Source organism: Rutilus rutilus, assembly GCF_951802725.1.
Source record: "Rutilus rutilus genome assembly, chromosome: 1".
Lineage (NCBI taxonomy): Eukaryota > Metazoa > Chordata > Actinopteri > Cypriniformes > Leuciscidae > Rutilus > Rutilus rutilus.
In genome coordinates this window covers 16,888,025-16,913,638 of record NC_140209.1, presented here as the reverse complement: position 1 = coordinate 16,913,638, position 25,614 = coordinate 16,888,025, and the positions used below count along the sequence as shown (strand labels likewise).

The 25,614-nt window shown below is 38.1% G+C and overlaps 3 protein-coding genes across 3 annotated transcripts in view; 2 read left to right on the top strand and 1 right to left on the bottom strand.

Annotated features, from left to right (window-relative positions):
* LOC311291374 (uncharacterized protein) overlaps positions 1 to 25,614 on the top strand; it is a 668,579-nt gene that overhangs the window by 553,553 nt on the left and 89,412 nt on the right. The window lies entirely within an intron of this gene.
* LOC311298565 (uncharacterized protein) lies at positions 7,657 to 14,986 on the top strand (the record flags this gene model as incomplete). Its single annotated transcript, XM_084421606.1, has 10 exons — positions 7,657 to 7,926; positions 8,273 to 8,378; positions 8,655 to 8,872; positions 9,190 to 9,318; positions 10,329 to 10,496; positions 10,629 to 10,765; positions 11,086 to 11,197; positions 12,948 to 13,123; positions 13,259 to 14,166; positions 14,545 to 14,986. 8 exons carry the CDS (start codon positions 7,657 to 7,659, stop codon positions 12,957 to 12,959), a joined length of 1,152 nt encoding a protein of 383 aa, XP_084277732.1. The 3' UTR covers positions 12,960 to 13,123; positions 13,259 to 14,166; positions 14,545 to 14,986.
* On the bottom strand, positions 16,033 to 24,948 carry LOC311291444 (uncharacterized protein). The gene is made up of 3 exons (XM_084410479.1): positions 24,725 to 24,948; positions 23,149 to 23,469; positions 16,033 to 18,237 (listed from the first exon to the last, which is right to left on the bottom strand). The coding sequence occupies exons 2-3, from the start codon at positions 23,204 to 23,206 to the stop codon at positions 17,294 to 17,296; spliced, it is 1,002 nt and encodes a 333-aa protein (XP_084266605.1). The 5' UTR covers positions 23,207 to 23,469; positions 24,725 to 24,948; the 3' UTR covers positions 16,033 to 17,293.

The following is a 25,614-nucleotide window of genomic DNA, read 5'->3' as shown; positions in this document are numbered from 1 at the left end:
TGAGGGTGAGTATAATTTTTGGGCGAACTATCCCTTTAATATTTACATTTCATATTTGACTGTTTTTTCGGATGATCATGTGACTTCAGCTCAGAAATATTTTACTTGCTTTGTTATGAATTTAATTTATCTTCTTGCCAAATAAATGTAAGTTTACTATTAACAAACCATTTTTTTTCTGTGTTTTTGAAAGAATTTAAAATACATCTTACTACAATTATGCCAACATCTTCAGTAGCCTACATATGAAAGCAAGTATTTGTAAGAATTGTAATATGTACAATGTAATTGATGTATATTTTATTTTCTTACCCTCGTGTTCTTTCTCTCTATCTTCTTTTTTGTCTTTTTTTTCAGTTTTCAGCTAATCACCCTTAACTCTTATTTTCTCATTTGTATTCTGATGACATTGAACACATTGTTACATTTTGTATACAAAGCTGTATATCATAATTATGTAATCTCTGTACTTTTTGAAATTAAAAAAGTGCTTGCTTCCTCGTTATCATGCATCACATGAAAAAAAATAAAATACTAAAATGAGTCTCTGATCCAAAACCCACAACAGATGGCGCTAATTCGAGCCGCCAATAAAGAAGAAGAAGAAGAAGAAGAAGGCTGAGTCCCAATTCGCCTACTTATACTACGACCTAAAAGTATGTACTTTTTTTGTGAGGAAAAAGTACATACTTTTGAGTGTGTAGCAAAAGAGTATGCACGTTCTGGGACATACTTCGATGACGTCATATGCAACGTGAACGAGAACGTGCCCAGATAGCACACGACTATTTGATGTGAAACTTACATCTGGAAGACGTATTTTAAAGAGTGTTTGCTCATCTGCAATACGTCTATAAGACGTTTCCTGTCAGATGTCAAATAGACGTTTAGAAGATGTCAGTTTAACATACATTCTAAATCATTCTAAATCATTACATCTTAAAGACATCTTCTAAACGTCTATTTGACATCTGACAGGAAACGTCCTATAGACGTATTGCAGATGAGCAAACACTCTTTAAAATACGTCTGAATCCCCGCGTCAATCCTTTGGGCATATCGCTTCAAAAACAAAACTCAGCCACTGCATCTTCAACGGTTCGGATTTAGGAACATCCAAATGACTGCTGTGTTCCTTATTACACCGAAGAACTCAACACCACAATCGCAGACGCCATTCTGCTCCAGTGAGGGTATCAACAGTGACGCGCGAACTATGATGACAGACAGCTCGCTCACGAGCGAGGGCGGGTCTGTGTTGAAGCTGCTGTCAATCACCCATCGTGGGAGGAGCGTCGATTTAGTGACGTCACAAAATCGAACGGCTTGATTTCAGAGAGGGTCAAACCAGAGACAATTTATATAAGAGACATGCCACTTCCTCAATCCTCAATAGAACTATATAAGGAAAACCCGTAAGGGCAAAGATGGCGGTTGTATGAACATGTCCCGCCCCTCCCGCTGGAAAGCCAATCATCTGCTTTTAACAGTCAAGCCGCAAAACATTTAAACCTATCGTCTGGTTCCACTGACGCATGCGCACAGTTGAGGTTTTGCGACAGCGGAGACGATTTGGGGACAGCGAGTTGTTGTGTGTGCAAGATTAGTGACAGGGCGCATATTTAACTGAAAGTACCATCTGGAAAGGACAAGCAGAGAGGGAGAGCCCCGGTCGCGCGCGCGCACTTGCTCTCTCTCCCGCACAAATTACTCTCTAAATAAACGAAAAAACCTATCCAGTGATGTAATGTTTTCTGTGTTGACACTAACCTTGTGGGATGTCCATGTCCTAACTGCTGGGATAATCACACAACCGTATGACACGTCCAATTCGCGAACTAATGATTCATTTGAACCGATTCATTTTAATGAATAGTTAAAACAACTGCGATTTTTATCATATTTTACTGCTGTTTCTATACATGCAGTTTTTATGTCCCAGTGACCAGTGAAAGTGCAGTTCTGACTCTCTGCCCATTCATTTAGATAGGAGCCTGGTCTTGTTAGTCCGAAATAGCTGCCCGGAGGCATTGTCAAGATGGCAGCCGAGTGGCACGACTTGCCTAAAAGGACTTTGGTCAAACATATAAGGAGATTAAAAAAAAACACTGGATGGATTTTTATCATTTTATGATGGTTGTGTCTTGTATCTCATTCGAAATTGATAATGCACTACATCTTGTCATTAGTATATCAGTTAAAGGGTTAGTTCACCCTAAAATGAAAATTCTGTCAGTAATTACTCATCCTCATATTGTAATTACTCATCCTCATGTTATTCCGACCCCATAAGACTTTCGTTCTTCTTCAGAACACAAATTAAGATATTTTTGATGAAATCAAAGTGTAACAGCGCAGCGCTTCTGTGTTGTACATCACACTCATCACACTCATGACCAGCGTCGGCCAATAGTGATCGTACGTGCTGACGTACAAACCAGAAGCACTGCGCTGTTACACTACGTGAACTCAGAGGCTCACACAGACAAAAATGAATAGTTGAATAAAAGTAGTTATTTTTGTTGTTTTTTGCGCACAAAAAGTATTCTCGTTGCTTGATAAACTTATAGTTGAGCCACTGTAGTCACTTTAAACATTGTCTTTACTAACTTTCTGGGGCGGCAAGTTTCAATAAACGATTTCAACGATTCTTGCCTTTGCCACTGGAGCCAGTACTGTTCCACCAGTGGCAAAGGCAAGAATCGTTTCCAGCATCAGTATTCCTTCTTGATCTAGAGAAAAGCAACACATCAGAAATCAGATTTTGAAAAACTGCATGCATCGCTAATATTTAAGGGTTAGTTCACCTAAAAACGAAAATTCTGTCAGTAATTACTCACCCTCATGTTGTTCCAACCCTGTAAGACTTTCGTTCATCTTCGGAACACAAATTAAGATATTTTTGATTAAATCTGAGAGCTGGATCACTCCTTCATAGGCTTCTGTTATTGAAACTTGCCGCCCCGGAAAGTTAGTAAAGACAATACGGACATTGTGGTGAGAAAGGCAAGACAGCGCCTTTATCACCTTAGACAGCTTAGGAGATTCAAGGTCTCCAAACAGATCCTGACTTCCTTCTACTTTGCTGCTGTACAGAGTATATTGACTGGAGCTATATCTGTTTGGTACGGTAGCAGCTCCTGTAGGGACCGGCGAGCCCTGCAGAGGGTGGTGAAGACCGCTGAGCAGATCATGGGTACCACACTTCCCCCTCTGCAGGACTTATACACCACACGCTGTATTAACAGGGCCAGAAGGATTATTAAGGATCTCCATCACCCCTGCAACAAACTGTTTGTAACCCTCAGGTCAGGCAGACGCCTGCGCTGCCACAAAACACGTACAGAGAGGATGAGGAACAGTTTTTTTCCTGCGGCAATCAGAGCACTGAACTCTGCATTTTGAACTTTTTAAATTTTTAATACACTCAACACTTTGAAACAGCCATTGAATTTTAACATTTGTACATCTGATTGTCGATTTAGTTTTAACTTATATTATAATAACATGTATGTATGTAAACTTCTGCTAAAAACCGTACTTTATTGTATTTATTGTTTCTATTGTATTTTATTTATTTTTTTAGTTACATTGTATTTATTTTTATTACAATTAAGCACAGAAGTACAGGGCGTGTCACAAAAACATTTCATTGCGCATCTTGTATGAGTATGTGACAAATAAAACCTTTGAACCTTGAACCAATAGGCTTCTCTCCACAACCTTCAATTGAATTTCTTCACCAAGAGCATGATGCAGAAATGAACTCTAAACTGCCCATTGCAAACACCTGCATCAATTGTTTAAAGTTGCCACTGAACACCACCTACAGAGACTTTCAGGAAAACATGGACTTTGCATTGGGCAATACCCATGGTTTTGGCATAAAATAACTTATGGATAGGCCTCCATCTCAGTTTTATGTTTTAAAGGGATACTCCACTTTAACCCTTTCACACATAGTGGTCACTACAGTGGACAGCTACACTGTTAGACCTTACCGGGTTTTTTTACAGTAAAATACTGGCAACACTGTTGCCAGTAAAATACTGTTAATTGTACAGTTCTTTACTGTAGTCTAGTTTGTTTCTGTAAAAATGCACTAAATTCTAGTTCAAGTTAACTAATTACACTTGCAGAAACCAACTGCCTTAAATTGACCAACTGTCATTTAAATGTATTAACTAAAATTTATAATGCATTAATAATGTGAGCAAAGTATTACTGTGCACTTCTTTCATTTGAGACCACTAAAAAACTATTGTACTTAAAAAGATTTCCACTGGACCAGCAACTACACAGTCACTGTCTGTTAAATAAAGCAACATGCAGCGTATCATCAATGTTTGTAGATCTTCTCCTGGACTGAAGCACAGGCTCTACCCTTCAGCACAATGGTGACCCAAAATATTTTTTTTACAGTAAACTACTGGCAACAGTGTTGCCAGTATAAACCTGTTTCATAACTTACAGTTTATTACTGTTAAAATACATTTTGTGGGTGTGACTTTTTATCTTAAACTGTTAACCCTTTCAACACCACAGGAAAATCCACACTACAACGAGTAAAAGTAACATTGAGACAGTGTTGCAGTGAGATAATTAAGTGAATATGTAAGTGATTGTTGAGCATTAGTGATGAACACCTGCTGTTAACAAGCAGAATCACTGAAGGAAAGAGAAACACAAGAACAGAAAATAGAGAAACACAAGAACTACAACTGACTTCCAGCCATTACACATTATTGCACTTATTATTAACCAGTATGACTTTATTTCTGTCATACAGAAGTTGTTATTGAGATGTTTAATTGAAAATGTTTGTTTTACAACACAAATGTTTTTGTGTTACCATTATAGAGATCAGTGCTGGCTTTAGTTGGGATGCTGATGCTAAAACATTAGTTTTTTTTTTTTTGCTGCTTGAGCTGTGTTTTTGCAAGTCACACTTGTGCACACACACAGTTTATGAATGATTGCGGTTGGAATGCTTATGATGACAAAATCATCATATTGCCTGTTCATTCACTATGGAATTAATTCTTACTCATTCAGAGTTTAATCCTCAATCAAAAGTGTTACATTAGCACTACTGTGAAACCACCACAGCAATAAATTACTGACTCATTTTTTTTTAACACATCATCCATAAACCCCAAAAAAAAACAGAGCTACGGTGTGTTTTAGAAACACAGAGATATCACAATTTAGCACATTAATCTCAACAACGGTGGCAATATTTATTTTTTATTATTATTCATGCAGCAGTGCATGCTGGGAGTTTTATATTATCCTGGAACCCAGCATGCATTGCGACATGAAACTTTTCACCATTGTTGAGATTCTTATGCTGATTGTTGATATCTGTGTGTGTCTGAACCAAGCAGGAGTAAAATTAAATTGAATGCACTATATGATTATGATATTTTTCAGAAGACCTGATTACAGAAATATATTTCACAGATATATGCTAAATATGAAATACCCATAATCTCAATGAAAATATACAGGAAAAATCTGAAAATCAGATAGTCCAAGATGATTGTGACATCATCACAAAAGAATAAAAACACCTGATCATCTTTCTCTTTACTTTTTCTTGCCATAACAAATGTGTTTTATAAACCCGCTGTTACAGCAGTCAGAGAGAGATGAATGGTAAGAAGTCAAGGGACAAGAGACCAACTAAAGCAAATACTGATCTCCATTATGGTAACAAACTTTATTATTAACTAAATCTCTGTTAATTCTCAACAATAGCTTTTGTACATGTATGAAATAAATAATCGTAAACTGGTTTGTAAACTGGTTTCACACTCAGTGTTGCTGGAAGGCAGTTGTAGTTTTTGTGTTTCTCTTTTTTCTGTTCTTGTTTGTCTCTCTCCTTCAGTGATTCTGCTTTTCAGATGTTCATCAGTGTCTCAATTCACTCACTTCTTTTCATTCAAGTGGACTTTATTAGTGAACTAGGGAATAGTGTATGAGGATATAGGGTGTGATTGGGAAAACAGCCTCTGAGTGTCGACTTTGAGTGCTGTTAATTCACAGTATATTCCTGTAGGTTTTGTTTTCTACGGTGTATTACTGTTTTAATGGAACATGGTATGATATTGTCTGAATTTGGCCTTTTTTTACAGCAAGGGTTAACAGTGTATTAAAAAAGCATTTTCTTGAATTTGCACTGGTTTTTATGGCAAAGTTGCACATCAATCTCTTCATTGGACCCTGGTGCATCATCCTATAAATTGCAACCAAGTGGCAAGCTGTTGTGTTTCGATTTTTTTTCCCCTCCAAACCAAGATGACCAAGGGTCAGTCAGACATGCCAAGTTGCTCCGGAATATCCACCCCATTCCTTCTATTCTAGGAGACTCTGGTAGGTAAAAAAAATATTGCAGCATCAAGCAATATCTAATGAGTCATATCACAGTAAAATTTTCCAAGTTTTGATTTTAGATTGAGAGAAAACTCTGATTAATCAGATGTCCACTGTAGTGGACGTCATGCATGCAATGGCTATATTTCAGCTACAATTCATAATTATAATGTGAATATTGTTTTTGAAACTTAAAACTTAAAAACTTAATCTGCAGTGACTTTTTTTACTGTAAATAAATGTATTTGTATTATTAGAATGTAATTTTCATTAACATCGAAAAAAGTCATGTGATTACATAATGTATGACACTTGTAATGCATTACTTCACTTGTTAGATCAAAAAGTAATCTGATTACGTAATGCACGCTACTTGTAATGCATTTTTTTACTCATAACATAAAAAAGTAATCTGATTACGTAATGCACGCCACTTGTAATGCATTTTTTACTCATAACATAAAAAAGTAATCTGATTACGTAATGCACGCTACTTGTAATGCATTTTTTACTCATAACATAAAAAAGTTATCTGATTATGTAATGCATGTTACTTGTAATGCTTTTCCTTACTCATAACATCAAAAAATAATCTGATTATGTAATGTGCGTTATTGTAATACGTTTCTTTACTCATAACATCAAAAAGTAATCTGATTATGTAATGTGCGTTATTGTAATGCGTTTACTCATAACATCAAAAAGTAATCTGATTATGTAATGTGCGTTATTGTAATGCGTTTCCTTACTCATAACATCAAAAAGTAATCTGATTATGTAATGTGCGTTATTGTAATGCGTTTCCTTACTCATAACATCAAAAAGTAATCTGATTATGTAATGTGCGTTATTGTAATGCGTTTACTCATAACATCAAAAAGTAATCTGATTATGTAATGTGCGTTATTGTAATGCGTTTCCTTACTCATAACATCAAAAAGTAATCTGATTATGTAATGTGCGTTATTGTAATGCGTTTCTTTACTCATAACATCAAAAAGTAATCGTGGAGTAATCGAAAAAGAAAAACGTGGAGGTGTTTGGTATGTTTGGAAAAATTAATGCCTATCTTGTGTAGCTTTACCTAATAAAATTAGTTACTAAAATGGTTTGACAATCACAATACACTTATTGTGATGCAATTATTATTTTTTTTACAAAATATCCCTCATCTGACCACATCCAATGTTCACTGATGTGTTTCTGTCTTTTAGGCTGTGATAATAAGTACGGGTTGCACTTTGCTTTATGTAATAATTGCCAAATATTTTGATTTCAGATATGGGAAAAGCACTTAAGAAGACCACACGTTTCAGGAGCGTGAAGATTAAGGTGGTGAGGAAGACTATCGCTGGTCCTACAAAGGTTTCTTACCTTAGTCAAGGTCTTCCCCAGCCCAACTCCAAACAGACCCACCCTTCCGACCCTTCTATTACATCTCAACAGGCTGAACCTGATGATGCGACACCAAGCTGTTCTGAGAGTGCATACAGTAAGGCAAAGAAGAGAGAGCTTCATGCCTGGGATGCAGTCAAGGATGACATGCTTAAGGTGTCATTTGAATGTTCAGCACCAATCACTACCCAGTGTGTTGTCTGCCGAGAACATGCTGATTATACAGTAGGTGCATTGAGTGCAGCACCACTGCAGTGTTTTGTGAGGTTTGCCTGAAGAGGACTCACAGAAATTCACTGCATCTTCCTGAAAAGTGGAATGTAAGAACAATAGCATGCAGTCTTACATTGCTATTGCTATACTTGCATACAGACAGCAAATTCACAGTAATTTCAACAGATTCATTAGATACTTCAAATTGTTTTAGCACTATGCAGCATCAACTGTTAGCGTCACAAGTTTGTTGTTTTAAAAACATTAGAGCTATCAATTTTTCTTACAGAATGTCTACTATGAGCCATCCTCCCTGGGGTTATTCCTATATTTACCTGAAGGGCATGGCACCCATGCTGTGTACACAAGGGACATGAAGGTCATTGTCAGCACAGGTTTGTCATTTTACCTGATACAAAATCTTAATGTATTTCATTTTCTTGACAGGTTAAGGAATTCAATCCTATTACATGTCGAGTAATGATTTCCTATAAGGAATTAATCAAATTTGTGATACAATTTAGAAAAAAAAAATTGTTTGCTGATTCCAATAATTACAAACATTAAGTTATAGGTGACACACTCAAGTGATTTAGTCTATACTGATATGGTAGTCTCTATAGTAGTACTATGTTATGTTTTTATGTTATTTCTCTCTTTATATGCGTCAGGACGGCTCTGCACCATCACAGTCAATATGTGTGCGTGTGAACCAAAAACCTGCACTCTGCTAAGGGATGGGCTCAGGGCAGCAACAGCTGACAAGCCCCAGACAGCCTTCTCCATCCCTCTGCTAGAGCTTTTTGTTTGTCTGTCACTGGAGAGTCAGGTATCTGTTGAGGGTTTTTGCAACACCCTGCGCTGGAAAAATAACCTCACACTTGCAGAGGTAAGTCAGTTTGCAAAGGTCAGTTTGAAGTCTTGTCTGTCAAGTGAAAATTTCAGTTACTGTCATGGAAGAGTGATGAGTCCATATTGACGTGAAAATTACACCTTCTTCTGAGAAATGACACCTTCTTCCTTGATTGTACTACATCATTATCACAACTAAAAGGAAACATTTATGGAACCATCCAGGATTGTACTACATGCAAAAGTATTCTTGATATTTTCCTATAAAATAACAACTTCTGAGTAAACCACCATCACCAGATGTAAGTATACGAAACAGTAATGTTTTCCCTGACTGCTGCTTACATACCCTAGGTTAACACACTCTACAGAGCCCTTGTGGGAGAATCCATATCCCATTTTAGGCATCACCACTTCCGACAAAGAAGTTTGGTCGATATTTGCCCATTAGATGATGGAACCATATGCCCAGCATGTCCAAAGGTTGGTTCTAGTTCCATTGTGGTTCTTGTTTGATTAACCTAATGGCATAGAATTAAAGGGGGGGTGAAATGCTATTTCATGCATACTGAGTTTTTTACACTGTTAAAGAGTTGGATTCCCATGCTAAACATGGACAAAGTTTCAAAAATTTAATTGTACGTTTGAAGGAGTATTTCTGTGCCAAAAATTGTCCTTCCGGTTTGTCACAAGTTTCGGAAAGTTTTTTTCGAGTATGGGTCTGCGTGACGTCAGCTGGGGCGGAATTTCCTTATATGGGTCCTAAGGGCACTTCTCCATGAATAGCGCGGGCGCACGCGCACTCGTAGACCAGAGCGAGAGAGCGAAAGCAGTACTTCATCAAAGCGCTCTGCTCGGCTTTAGGAAAGTCAATGTCACCAAAGAAGTGGGTTTTTGGTTGCCAGGGCAAGACAACCCTGCACAGATTCCCAAAGATTCCCAGCGTTAAGGGACCAGTGGATGGAGTTTGTTTTTTCAGAGCATCAAGGGAGTTGTGCAAGACTGTTTGTTCCCTGCATTTCGACGATGATTGTTTTATAAACAAAGCCCAGATCGTCTAATGCTTAAGGATCGACCAGTCACAATGATAAAGGTTCGCGGCCGTGCGTTGGAACCGGGCGGTGAGTAAAACTGCTTCAAATGTCTCTGTGGGTTGTTAGCTCGGCGGGTAAGCACAGCTTTAGCTTCGCCCACACGGCCCGCCCCCAGCCGCTCGTTTTTTTTTCGGAAAGACTCGGTACAGCCTATCTTTCTTTTATAAATATAATAAAACTAAACACTTTTTGGCGATATGAAGGATGCAATACTACTCTATAGGTACTCAAGATTAACAGGAGATTGAGTGAAAATGAGCATTTCACCCCCCCCCCCCTTTAATATCTGCAAACTTAGTTAATTTTTGTATATAGTATTATAATAAAATAGTAATAGTATAAATGTATAAACCTGGTGCAGATACAAAACCAGTATTACTGTAAGTGTTTGTTTTCCAGGCGGATGGAGATATGATTGTCACATTGGATGCCAACTTTGGCCTTGTGAGGAAGCAAAGCTCAGGTACAAGTGCGGTTGAGCCATTACATGGAACCCGCATGTTTGTTGAGGAAAACGATGTAGAGGAATACCTGCTATCACATCTTGACAGCTCAAAGCCTCACAAGGTTAGTCATAGTTGCAGAATTTCATGGACTGAGTATTAAATAAATAAAATTATAATAAATTAAATATTAATTAAACTTGTGAAAAAAGATCATTATTCCTCCCATAAATCTATGGTTTCCTTAAATCTTTAGGACTGCAGTAACTTCAAGGCTGGCAACATGCTGAGGTCACAAAAACAAGCAAAGAAACTTGATGTTACAGGAGTGTTTGGAGCATCTTGTCGTCATGAAATGCCCCTAATGTTTGTCAACATGAGCCAAGGAGAACGGCAAGTCTATGCCACAGTAGTGACTGACATCTCTGTTATAAAATGTTTAGAATAGTATAACCCTAACGTAAGGTTAAAATTATTATTTTATTTTTTTCAGTCACCAAATATGAACCTCATGGAATGTATATGGGAGATTCCAAAACATTACAAAATTTGAACTTTACCACCCTACCATAATCTTCACTATTATAAGAAAACATTTTGGATCATTTTGAGTGCCCTTAGGTATTGAATTTGATGCTGGAGATTGTTTGTATAATTATTTTTTACTTTTCCTCAGCAAAAAAGTGTCATCATTCACATTTGTGTTGAAATAGATTAGCCTATCCCCTGTATGTCATCGATGAGTTACTTCGAAGATGTGAGGATAAGAACATACACCTGCGAGTAGTCTATGACATTGCCTGTGTTGTTGCCTCACATTTGCATGTAAGTACTTTATTTTTTCTGTGTAAAACTGAATTATTGTTTTGAGAAAAGACCTTGACACATTTACTCAAAATTATGCCATACTGTGTTCAATCAGAAATCAGGCGAGGGCATACCACACATCATCTCTTTGGCCATACCAGCATTTCATGTTTATGGACACAAATTGCCCAAATTGTCACTTTATAGAGACATCAGGACCTGATGGCCTCCATTTTCCTGTCTATCAGCTGCACATTTGAAATGAAGTAGATGTGCCTAAAAGTAATCTTTAATCTAGCATTTTTCCTACCTGGTATTTGTCTAAACTTGTTTCAGAGATGCACTGTTTAGGACAGTATGTGGAAACCGCTTATCTCACATCTGTCTGGGCCAAATCACTATAAGTGGATGTTTTATGCAGATTACTATCTAATTTGTACAATAATTACATGAATATAAAGTAATAGCATGTAATATAAAATAATACAGTATAAGCTACACCTACACCTCTCTCCTGCTGAATGGTCAAGGTTAAAGCATTACACTGCACTCACATAACAGAGTAGGCCTACCTGCTGCTGTGAGAGATCTGGGATGGCGGGAGGGCAAAATAACTTCGTAGACCACAGCAGTGCGAGTAGAGGAAAACATCATATGTTGCGAACTGTTAAGGGTGTTAATGCTCAATCTCGATCATCGAATCAAAAAATGGAATCGTTGATGCTGCCACGCCCATATGTCACGTCAGCTCAGCTTGCCTGTAATAGGTAAAACTCCTTTTCTCGAGAATATTGAAGCCTTTATTTTAAAACGCATTGCAGCTGCACAGCGAGAGCATCATAGCTCGTCTGAGCGAGCTGGCTGTGCTGCGGCAACTGCACAAACCTATGGCAAGTTAGCAGTGGCGTGCGGTCCAATGGGAGCGCTTGGCGCCCTGCCAACCTCGAGCGCGCCAATTTGGACGCGGCTGAAGTGTATACATTCAGAGAAAACTCACCAAAGGACTTTAGGTTTAAATCGACTGAAGCGAAGTACCTGATATGAGCGAAATAGCACGGCAAGGCAACGCAGTACTCGTTCCCTTATCTCTAAAAGGGAACCGAGGTTACGCAAGTAACCAAGTACGTTCCCTTATGAGAACGTTCTCTCGTACTGCGATGCAAACGCTGTGGGAACCCAATTTAAAACGCCGTGCTATTCGCCTGTGACTGCTCTGAGGAGTCCAGGGAGCCCCGGGACTATAATAGGTAATATATTGTTTACTTAAGTTTCCAATTGACTTAAGATATAAGTTATTGTTTCATTATGTTGTTAATAAACGTTTTAAATTTGACAATGCAGTGTGTGGTACATTGCGAACAAAGGTCAGATATTATTATATTGCATAAAAGTCTAAAAATGGCATAGTTTGTGCTTTCAATTATTATTTTTTTTAAATAGAGAATCGAATCGAACCGTGACTTTAGAATCGAAAATGTAATCGAATCGAGGATTTGGAGAATCGTGACACCCTTAGTAACTGTGCACAGCAAGTGCATGTACACACACACACACCAAACACACACATTATGAACAAGGTAAGCGGACTTGATTACTATAAACAAATTATTTACACATCATTTCTATAGGAATGATTCTGCCCCAAGCTTTTTGATCCATATAAGCGGTTGATCACTGTAACCGTGATCACTATAAGCGGTTTCCACTGTAGTAGGATCATGCTCCGTTTCAGTGTCTGTGATATTCTACCACTTTCCTTTAATCACAGATACAGCACTAGGCGGCTCGAAGGGTTTGGGCTCACAGACGGGGAAGGAATGGAAAGGCTGTGGTCTTTTCTCTGAAGATTTGCCAGAGTCACAAAGGAGATGACTCCATCTCACGGCCTAGACCTGTTGACTGATGCCCTTTTGCATTATGGACGGAGGAAATCAACTGACCTAGGTTTGTTCACTGTCTGCTGCATAACCTGTCAAAATTCTGTGTTGGTGGTTCACTGTTTATACATTTTATATTTTCTGGAGTGAAGCTGATCACTCTCAAATTGGTCAGCATAAGTCTATTAAACTGTCTTTGCAGAGATGCAGCTCCTGCAAAGACTAGACAAAGCAGAGAAAATATCGATTCTCGCTCAAGACGACATCGCATCTGTCATCAGAGAGGTGTAACGGAGGCCAGCTGGTAGTTGCTGTGCGAGTAAACCTCACTCCTCTGATCTCAATAGGCGCTCTAGCGACAGACGCTAGAGGCTGCAGTCTTCAGCCTCCTTGTTAAGAGCGCCTGACGGCGCTGATCCACTTGTCCGACACGACTGTCGCGTGGTGTCGCGACGCCTCCCCACATTGGTACGTTGATGGGGGTTTACCGCTATGGGCGTGGTTTTGACCCAGCGGGAAATGTAGCGTATCAGAACAGAGGACCTGCGAGAGACTTCCCTCCGTCTCCATATGCTCTACTTCTATTGGATAGACGCGTCGCGTCTGACGGAATTCATTTGCATAAAGATGGGCATCGGCCAGCTTTTTGACGCGCAGCATTTTTTCAAATGAAGCGCCGCCTTCCCGGAATGCTTTGCGGGCGCGACAAAGTCGCTTGACGTCACCCATAGGAATATAGTGGAGCGCGGCGCGACAGAAGTGTCGCACGGACAAGTGGATCAGCGCCGTGACTCTCATGCCGGAGACCCGGGTTCGAGACCCGCACGGAGCGGGGTGTGAAGGACCCGGGTGAGAGGGGTTACATTGGTGCCGTGACCTGGATGGGAGTGAGGTTTAGGGGGGTGAGTGTAACGGAGGCCAGCTGGTAGTTGCTGTGCGAGTAAACCTCACTCCTCTGATCTCAATAGGCGCTCTAGCGACAGACACTAGAGGCTGCAGTCTTCAGCCTCCTTGTTAGAGCGCCTGACTCTCATGCCGGAGACCTGGGTTCGAGACCCGCACGGAGCGGGGTGTGAAGGACCCGGGTGAGAGGGGTTACAGAGGCACCAGGTAAACAATGCACATAAGAAATAGGTAACATTTTACAATTTAGCAAAATGCGCTTAAAGGATCACTCCACTTTTTTTGGATATAGGCTAATTTTATAACTTTTTACAACGAGTTAAACAGTTTCACCATTTTCAAATCCATTCAGCTGCTCTCCGGGTCTGGCGGTACCACTTTTAGCATAGCTTAGCATAGATCATTGAATCAGATTAGACCGTTAGCATCTCTCTCAAAAAAAAACGACTGTTTAGCTCTGGGGGAATTGTAAAATGAGCCTATATCCAAAAAAAGTGGAGTGTTTCTTCAAGCGCATTTTGCACAGAGTATGTAGTATTGATGTTTTCTTGTTCCCTTCTATTTTGTTGAAAATGACAAATAAAGGAATCTCGAAATGTTTGGCCACAAGATACAGTGCCTGCTCCAAAGATTCTTGATGCACTATCACTGGGATGGAGGTAAATTGATGATGGGCAATGGGCTCCTGTCCTGTCAAAACTTCCACCAGCACCAGAGGCTGTTGTGGAGCTTGTGAAGTGCTCTTGTCTTGCCAGCCAATGCAGTAGAAGGTGTTCTTGCAAGAGCAACAACTTACCATGCACGCAACTTTGCAGGAGTGAGGGCTCTGAGGAGACATGCACCAATATTGAAAAGTCAGACAGTGACAGTGAGAGTGATGAAGATAAATACTTGAGTGACAATGACTGACTGTTTTGTTGAACTCTTCAATAATGAAACAAAATGCAGATTTTTTTTCTCCATTTTTTCTAATTCTTCTATTTTTTTTCACCCAATTTTTTGGCAAATGATCCAATAAATATTTTTCAAATTGTCTGTGTCTCACTTGTCTGCCTTATTAGGAATACATTCATCAAAAAAGTTTACCATTTTAAAGCCTTTATAGAAGTGAAAAGATTATATATTTTATTTTATGCAATTTTTCTGCATATTGTCTGCCATCTTGAATTTTGGCACTAAAAATGAAGAAAAAAAAATGGAAACAGGTTGTTTTGTATTCAGTGGGGTCCTAGCAAGTAAAAAAACACCAGTTGCCCAGGCTGGAAAAATAATTTCCCTCTTCCTGCAAAAGCTCAAAAGTTTCATTTTGTTTATCGTTTCCTAGTAACAAGGGCTGGCTATCTTTCCCATCTTTTAATTAAAATGATTATTAGGTTATATGAAAGAAACTTTTAATCAGTCAATGTGTTTTTCCGGGTATGCCAATAAGGGCGCTTTCACACTTGGTTCGATTGCCTGTTCCGAACCCGAGTTCGATTGCTCCCAGAGTGAAGTTTGGAGATTTTTATGGTACATACCGAATAATTGTGTCTGATTTTGTTTCAGTCGTTACACCCAAAAAACCCATCGGCTCTTCTCCATCGGGCGGCCGAATTCTACACTGGATTTGTGCGTCTGAGGGATGTTGTGGCAGTGTTGGAGTGCTGAAATCATACTTACAGGGGTTGTTGTGAGATCTGATATTATCTCATCTCCTGATTAGCCTCATAGTAACCAAAGTTATCTAGAATAGCCTTGTGCTGTCAGGTCAGATTTCTAGGATTAGTTTCCCTCGGCTTATCTATCATATCATATATCAGCAAATCTAGGAATATTATAACCCCATTGTGTAACAATACATGTTCAAACCTATGGATCAAAGTTTATGATTACCTTCCAGCAGAATCTTGTCCAAAGGTGTTCTTTGAAGAATAGAAGTAATATAACCTATTCTTATAATGCTCTGTTATAATATTTATAGAACTGTCTTGTGATGAGCTGAAATATGAATAAACGGTACTTGTCTTTATAAAGTAAAATTTATTTAAACAAAAGATTAAAACACTGGTTATACAATAAAAAGGTTTGTAGCAAATCAACAAAAGGTTACAGGTTATAATACTTTCAGCTCTGTCCTACTCCAGGGCAGTCCTGTGAATGGATTCACAAAGGCTAAATACCTCATATGCAGTTCAAGCAATATATGATTAACTTGTTCTCGTCCGAGTTTATCAAGTTAAGAAATTCAGCAGAGCAATATCAATCAAAGAGTAAAAATAAAACTGAAGATGGGCTATGTTCTCTTCAGGGCTGCAACGACATCAAAATCAAAAGCGCAACACACTCATACAGAAGCACTCACATAGGAACGTTTTGGTTACATCAGTTCCTGTGCCTACGCTAAGCAGGGTTCCCACACCTTGGTTAACTTCAAATTCAAGGACCTTTCAAGAACTTTCCAGGTCCAATATCCTCAAATTCAAGGACAAGGGACACATTTCAAGTGAGAGGAAGGTTACATCGTGTTACCTTGTAAGATACATTGTCAAATGGCCAAAAAAAGTTTTTAATAGTTGTGTTTGACACATAAAAAACTGTAACAGAGATCAGATATTCTATTTGTCGTATTTCTGATTTGCATAAAACTGAAGAATATTCGGTACATCCTATACTGTATTCTAAAATTATCTGATATTAACTTTTGCATGAAACGTTGAGGTACCATCGTTGTAGTTTGGTGCGAAAGCACTTAACGTAACGCGAAAATGCGCGTAACTAACGTAAATCAAGCAAGCTAGTATGCATAGGCCACGAAGTGTTGGCGAAATAACACATTAGCGGACTTGAGGGAATAATATGGAATTTTTTCCAGAAAACAATTCAAGCACTTTTTAAGGACCTGTATCTGTGTGTGTTTATTTTCAAAAACTTTCCAGGGCCTTGATTTTTTTTTTTTTCAGATTCACAAACTTTCAAGGACCCGTGGGAACCCTGGCTAAGGTTTTTCCCAGAAGAAGTAAAACCATGTGACTAATAAATCAATGACAATGTAAAACATGTGACATATAAATCATGACACAATGTGACTTTGTGTACTTCATTTTATTAACTCCTGGGAATTGTGTTCAAATTATGTTTACCACAAGTGTGTATTCATTTCAGCATTCTTTCTTCCTTCCCTTCCATCTTGGGAACCTATGTGTGTGTGTTCTTGAGTATAAGTCCGGAAATGGAGACGTATTTGTTAGTTTGTAATTTTTTTTACTGCCCAGTTCCTTCATTGCTGTGACGCAATCGGCCTTCAAATGCGGCCTTCGGAGGATGCAGCCCCTGAGTTGGGACACAGTTGTGTTTCTCAGCACATAAAGATGAACCATTGATCACTCGTGTGCGGCTTCTCTCCAATGTGGTTCCTCATCCTCTCATGTGTTTTCAGATTTGATGACTGACTGAATCTCTTGTCACAGTGTGAACACTTGTAAGGTTTTTCTCCAGTGTGAATCCTCTCATGTGTTTTCAGATGTGGTAACTGACCGAATCTCTTGTCGCAGTGTGAACACTTGTAAGGTTTTTCTCCAGTGTGAGTTCTCTGGTGCAGTTTTAAACCGTTCGGTCTAATAAAAGTCTTTCCACACTCAAAGCACACGTACTCTCTCACACCAGTATGAGTTTTCCGATGTGTCTGTAAAGATTGCTGCAGTGAAAAACTCTTTCCACATTCAGAACATGAATGTGGCTTCTCCTTCGTATGAACTGTCAGGTGTTTCTTCAGGGCTGATACCACAAGAAATGTTTTTCCACACTGATCACATGAGAACGGCTTCTCTCCAGTGTGGATCATCATGTGAATCTTAAGATAACCTTTGCGTCTAAAACTCTTCCCACATTGATCACATGTGAACGGCTTCTCTCCAGTGTGAACTCTCATGTGCAGCTCAAGACTATGTATGGTTGTGAAACTATTTCCACACTGAGTGCAGGTGAAAGATTTATTGGCTATTTTCTTTAAAAATGTATTTTTAGTCTTTGAGCGACTCAAAGGTTTTTCTCCAGGTTTGACATGATGTTCCTCCTTCACTTCACTCAGTTCTTCTCTCTCCTCCTTCACTTCTCTCAGTTCTTCTCTCTCCTCCTTCACTTCGCTCAGTTCTTCTCTCTCCTCCTTCACTTCGCTCAGTTCTTCTCTCTCCTCCTTCACTTCGCTCAGTTCTTCTCTCTCCTCCTTCACTTCGCTCAGTTCTTCACTCTCCACCTTCACTTCTCTCATTTCTTCACTCTCGTCCTTCACTTCCATCAGGTCTGACATGAAATGTGAAGAAAGAAAAATAAGTTACATTTTTAGTACACAATTCAAAGAGATAAATATAAAGTGAAAGGACATAAAAGCGAGCTCTGATGTAATGGCAGAAATTAGGCAACAGCTATAAAATATTACAATGCATTATATAAATCAATTATACGTCCCTGTCCCTCAAAGCATTATAGCCACAAATAACATGTTTCTGTAGTGAGAACTATTAAATATAGTTGATCAATGACACAATTATCTAACATAATTTTAACATAAAAAAAATACATTTTTCTGACACCAACTTTTAGAATGAGATTTCGTTTATTTTATGAAAAACTTTAACCCTCTATGGTACGGTGTTGCCTCCAGGCAACAGTCTATTTTAGATTTTTTTTTTTTTAAATAAAAACTTAATTAAATGTAATTGGTCAATGCTTTAAGGTAACTGGTCTAAGGGGAGGGGATGAAAATGCAAAAGAGTGGCCACATGACCCACAGGGGTTAATTTTGTTCCAGCACACGTGCATATGTCACATGGTTTGATATTTTCTCCACTGAAAAAAGGCATTTCACAAATTTCTGTCCAGATAATCAGCTACAAAAAAATCTGAGTCACCTTCATTGGTAAGTAAAGAAGTATTTTCAAAAACTTTACATTATATATCATCAAATATATCGTAGGAAATTACATAGAACTGCATGTTCCCTCGAGGCAACATTGTACCATAATGGAATCACATAAGGCCATACTAGGTTTTAATACAAGTGTATTTTATTTGTAAGGAAAAGAGTTTGAATTATCTAAATGTATTTGCATTTTTGCATGATTTTGAAATGCATTTAAGAAAGGTAATTAACATACTATACATGCACATATTATGATTTAATGCAGGATATGAATCTGCACGTTTTCTATGGCACTTCAAAAAGGTATAAAGCACAGGATGCACTGCCAGTGAATGAGAGTGAGGATGAGAGAGTTTTTGTTGTTTTTCCGCACAAGAAGTATTGTCGTCGCATGATAAACGTAATGTAGAGCCACTGTAGTCACTTGGACTATTTTAACGATGTTTTTAATAACTTTTCTGGGCCGACGAGTTTCGGTCCCTCTGAAAGCCTATGGAGGAGTGATCCAGCTCTCAGATTTCATCGAAAAATATCTTAATTTGTGTTCCGAAGATGAACGAAAGACTTACATGGTTGGAACAACATGAGGGTGAGTAATTACTGACAGAATTTTCATTTTTGGGTGAACTAACCCTTTAACTCTCTCTTTTCCAGCACTTTAGATACAGTTGCTCCGTTGCGCTTAAAGAAAATAGTCCAACACCGTGGTACAACGAGCACACTCTGGCCTTTAAGAGAGCAGCCAGAAAAATGGAGTGCAACTGGAAGAAAACAAAACTAGAGGTATTTCGCATTTCATGGAAAGAGAGCTCGATTGCTTACAGAGAGGCTTTAAAAGCTGCTAGATCTGCTTATTTTTCAACCCTATTAGAAGAAAATAAACATAATTTGTTGAGGCAACAAACTTTTAATTAATAAATACATTTAAAAATAATTAGAATGTTTATTGATATTGTTATAGTGTCCAATTTTAAGCAGGAAAAACATAAATATTTTTTTCCTCACTGATATCATATTGCATACCATAGAGGGTTAATTATTAAGGGCCGGTCACGTTAGACTCTTCACTAAAAAAAAACTAGCATCACAATAAGTGTATTGTGATTGTCAAAGCATTTAGTATCAACGTATGTTACTACATGGTACAATGAGTTTTCGTTTTTATTATTGCTTGACAGAAATTTCACAATTCAACGGCATGCACAGACTTCTCCACACAGGTTCACAGTCATTTTCAAATGAACAGCCCATGTTCAACTTCAACCTACTCTGTTAATTTGAGTGGTGACAGATATTATGGGAGTGGCTTGATGCAGTTAACTTAAAGGTGCAATGCGCAACTTTTCATGTTAAAAATACCCGTTTTCTAACCCATACATGCTTAAACAATTGCCTTATGGGCTGAATGAGCCCTTCTCTGATCACTGAGATTGTTTCTATAATCCTGTAAAGTAAAATAAATAAGAGGGATTCGGGCCGGAATTTTAGACTGGGCGTGACGTCATGCGCATTCACGGCACGCTCACCTGGCTATGTCTGGCAGGTTTGTGTATTCGCTGCCATTCTCCGTAGAAGATGGATTCTAAGAGACTGGAAACTTTTGTCCGTGAGCGTGCACACCTTTGGTTGCAGTTTCGCTTGCCGCCAGAGGGGGCATAGTTCTGCAAAAACTCAGAGACTTGCGCAATGCACCTTTAACCTGTTAACCGTTGCCAGTGCGCCCGCGCACTTAAGCGTTATTTATTTATTTAATTCAAAATTACTATCAGATTTAATGTTATACCTTGACAAACTATACATAATTAAAAAGATATAATACTCAAGTTTCAGTAGTTGACCACTATTGTATTCTGAGAAACTCATAGTGACAGTTATGTCTTAATTTGTGTCAGGAGTTATGAAATGAAAAAATGAGTCGATACCTTTAATATGAATTATGCGCGTCAGCCGCTTTCATTCATAAAAAACTCCGTGCTGTCGTCATGACAGCGATACACAAAACAACGTGCCTCAGGGCTTTAGCTCAAAAATGTGCAGATTTGGAGAAATATTGATAGATTCTCATAGATTTACATCATATTTCTATAGACAGGAATAATATTTATTGAATTTATACCCAAATGCGTCGATGTAATCTTTATGAGCATTTGGTATTCCGATACTGTGTTTTTTAATTCATACCAATAGCCTGAGGGCGCTACATGCACAATAATAGTCCATATATGGAACATGAAGAAGAGCCATGACCATGTGACATTCCAGGACGTCACTGATACCTGACTGATACACACAAAGCTAACAAGAGATCGCGCTGTAACATGCAGATACAGATGTTTTGAAGACAATAAACATGATTGCACTGATATTTGAGTTACCTGTGTTTTTCAAGCCATGCCAGGTATTTTCATAATAATAGATTATATTTATAATGTAATGCTAATCTATATAGACTATCATTGTGCAGAACACTATCCAATAGTATATTTTCTGTCTGATTTTTTTTTTTATCTGAAGCCAAATTAGATCACAGAAGATTTAAAATACTCAACGTGCGTTAAAAAGTAAGTTTAGAGCACAAACATGGTTTTAATCTCATAAATTGTCGTGTATTGATGGTGTGCTAAGCTAACATGCTAGCTAGCCCTAGGTGCACCTGCTACCTAGAAGTTATACTTTTATTATTTTTTGAATGCTACCTGAAATGTGTCTTTATTCAAGAAATGCATTTGATACAGTTTAAAATGTGGGGTAAACTTTGAGAAAAGAAATTAGGGACTGAAACCCTATGAATAGCCTGTGAATAGCCAGTCGTTAGTAGCTATAATGCAGACAAAAGAAATGCATATTTCGAGCCATAACCAGGCTGGAGAGGTGTGAATGTGGGCAGGGGGAGACTGAGACTGAATGGGGATCGTCTGCACCACAAAACAATAGAGACAATATACTGGATAGATGGTTAGAAGATGACAATAAACATCAGTAGCATTTTAGCGTCAAATCAAAATAAAGTCATTTGACATGGTCTTGAAAAACATTTAACTAAATACAGAGTTTTGGACTTATTATCTTCAGATTTTAAACATAGAATGTTTAGACATATGGCTTTAGCTGTAGTGCATTTCTAGATTGCTCCAGTGCCAACTTCAATTTTATTTTCATGAGGATGTTTCATAAAAATTAATTTCTAATAATTTTACAAAACTTTGAAGCTATTTATAACAATTTTTGTCATTATGACAATAATTAATTCTACATTTACAATAAACTGCCAGGTGTCAGCTTTCAAATGAGATCATACTTGTGCTTTTAATGCAAAGGGTTCATGAACTGTGTCTGTTTCAGTTTGGGTATGTCATTTCTGGGGATTTTTCAAAAGTGGGGTTGCAGCTTAACAGGTTAAGAAACTTTAATTAATAATACTGTCACGTAACAAATCTGCTTCAAAAATAAATTAATATGAATTGCTCATCACAAGCCTGTACAAATCCTAGAAATCGATAAATGATTGGCAATCATGTAGGGGGAAAAAAGTGCACATTTTATGTATCTATTAACTTTTATATTGTTTTGGTCGCTTGGATGTTTCCTTATAAAGATCCAGAAATGCGTCATGCTTTTCGTCAGGTGTCTTTTTTAATTATATGATGTCATTACGTTGCCATCAGAACAATCTTTAGCTTATTCAAAAAAAATTTTTTTTAAATATTAGTACATTATCTGTGTCCTACATGTTTCCCTCATTCCTGTTACTTCTCACATGATTTTCCTTCTTCCTCAAAAACAGAGCATTTCTTAAAACTGTGGCACCCAGGAAGTGACATCATCTGGGCTCTTTCTACTGCATGATGGGAGGACAAGAAAATAATCTCAATCCATTCTCTCAGTTTTTACACAAACTGTACCATGTTGAACGGATACTAAGGTAATTATAAGAAGAATAATCTCAATAAATATGAATAACTTCTAGAATTTATGAGAAATACAACTTTATCAGTAACTATAAATCAGACTGTTTATTGGTAAAATAATTATAATAATAACTAGGCTATATTGAAAAATGTCTAAAATATTGGCAACATTGTTGCAAAAAATTGTTGAACCAGATATAAATGTAACAAAAAAGAGAGCTAAAATAAAATGTATGACCTTTACTGACCATTTGTTGAAAACAAACAAGAAAATGTTTTTTCTATTTCATAGTTTAACTGTTTGTCTAAATGTGCTGAAGTGCTTGAATGTTTCTAACATGAATGTTCTTCAGCATCATGAATGAATGAAGAATAAACACCAACCTCTTTGTTCTTCAGGATCTTCAGTGTGTTTCATTCTGCAGGGTTCTGGATCACTCATGTTCTCACTGTCCTCTTTAATAAACTCAGTCTTTGCAGATTTCAGCTCTTCCTGATGCTCTGATGCTCGTCTTCACTTGCAGCTGATGGGAATTTACAGCATTTATTGGATAATTAATGTGGGAGGAGCTTCACTGATGATGTGATTGTTGTGGGAGGAGCTTCACTGATGATGTGATTGTTGTGGGAGGAGTTTCACTGATGATGACTTCCAGTGTGGGAGGAGCTTCACTGATGATGAATAACAGTGTGGTAGGAGCTGATCTGACAAAATCAAAAAAATATATCAGTTACTGAGTCTGTTTTTGTACTAAATATCACATCTAAGCACTTATGCCTGTTTGTCTGTCTATTGTCAAGTAACTGATGCCAATTCACATATTTTTTTACTAACCTGGGGCCGTATTCACAAAGCATTTTATCTTACCACTAGGAGTACTCCTAAATCGCACTAAAAGATTTTAGCTAGGAGTTTTCTCTTAAAAGTTATTCACAACGCCTTTCAGACCTACTCTTATTAAAGAAAAATTACAATTCCTAAACTAAGAGTGAGTCTTTGTTGCGTTCTGCCTGCCTAATGTTTTTTCTCATTTTTTCTCATATTATAATATAATATAGCTGAATGTCCAATAAAGCTGTTCTCATTTACTATATTTTTTTGTCAGATGAGTAGCTATTGAATGACTTTTTTATATGTGTAAAATTATCTGAATTGAGAGTTCGGGAACTGGGTGAACTAAAGCACTGTGATAGTGAGTATTACAAGTGATAAGCACAAGAAATGAAAGGAAAATAAAATGGTCAAACTAAATTCTTTAAATATAAAACAAAAGATAAGTGATAAGTCCGTGGAAAAAACACTGCTCATTCACGTTAGCTGTTAGCTGCCGTGCTTCACTCATGGTACGGCCGCAGAGTTCCTTGATTGTTACGCAGGAATGAGAGTATAGTTCCTAGCCATATAGCCTTAGAAAATCGCAACTTCTCATTTTCCGTCGATCTTAGTACGCGGTTTAACTACAGAAGAGTCAAGTTTTAAATAGGAAAAATATTGAAACTCTTTGGTCATTTTGAAAGAAATGCTACTGGACTCATAAGAATCAATGATTTATGCTAAGCTATGCTAAAAGTGGTAGTAGCTACCGTCAGACCCGGAGTTCGGCTGAATGGATTCTAAAACAGTAAAACTCAACTGTTTAACTCTGGGGGAGTTGTAAAATGAGCATATTTCCGAAAAAAGTGGAGTATCCCTTTAAAGAACAAGTTTAAAGGGGTCAGATTACTAATATTGGAGTCAAATAACTAAATGCTCATTCTCCAGCTTTTTAATCCTATTATTGGTTCAAAATAGCACTAATCCTTCCAAGACTTACAAAATATAGTGTTTTCAGCAGCTGTCAAAGGGTTGATCAGCTTTTTTTCCGAAGGCTTGTGTTTAGGCTATGTGGTGCAGTCTAACATGTGTTCATGCTTCATTTAAAAAAAAAAAAAAAAAACGCTTTTTTAAAATATAATTAACCTTTATTCTGCACCGCTGTGTCCCTCCTCGTAAACCGATCTGATGATTTCCTGGTTATAAGAAGCCTCTCCCTCAGAAATACACGACGGGCTCTGTAGTGCTTCTTCATGTGCAGTATATCCAATGAACTACATACACGGAGAGAACCGACCATTTATTCATTCAAACAAAGCGGCTACTGCCGCTAACACATGCAAACCAGACTTCTTCACCTTCACACTCCAACAACCCCCTTTAACCCCCAGGTGGCCCTCTAATGGAGACAGTAGGTAATTACATCACAAATGCATTATACACTACACCACATCCCCCTTTTTTCACAGCAAACAATACAAGCTATAAACAAGATATATGAACATTAAGCAGTCCATTAAGCAGTTCAAAGCTAGTTCATACAATAGTCCTGAAACCTCACCGGAAGTTTCACAACTCGACCACTCCTGGTGGTTGTGGGACTGCTGTTATGAGAAGATTGCTCTGGCCCATACGTCTCTTCATGTGCCTCTGGGACGTGAGAGTGTGCATTGTCATGGGTCTCATCCGCTACTTCAAATGTTTCTGTGTGTTTGTGATTTGTTTTCCTCAGATGGCGCCTGTTGCGACGGAACTGTCGTCCTGGGGGGGTATTCCAGAAAGCAAGGTTAACTTACCATTTGGTAAATCATAACCTCTGGGTTGATTTACCCCAAACCCGCATACCATGAGTATGTCGGTAACCCAAAGTTAATGCGCGCGCACGGCGAGTACATAAAGACATTTTCAATGGATCGCCGATTTCAGGAGTCACCATGCAAACCCAGGGAGAAAAAAAGCGAGCTACATAATTCGGTGAAACTGAGTTTTAAAGAGGTTTAACCCTCTGATGGTCTTCGTTTAGCAGTCACACTGGG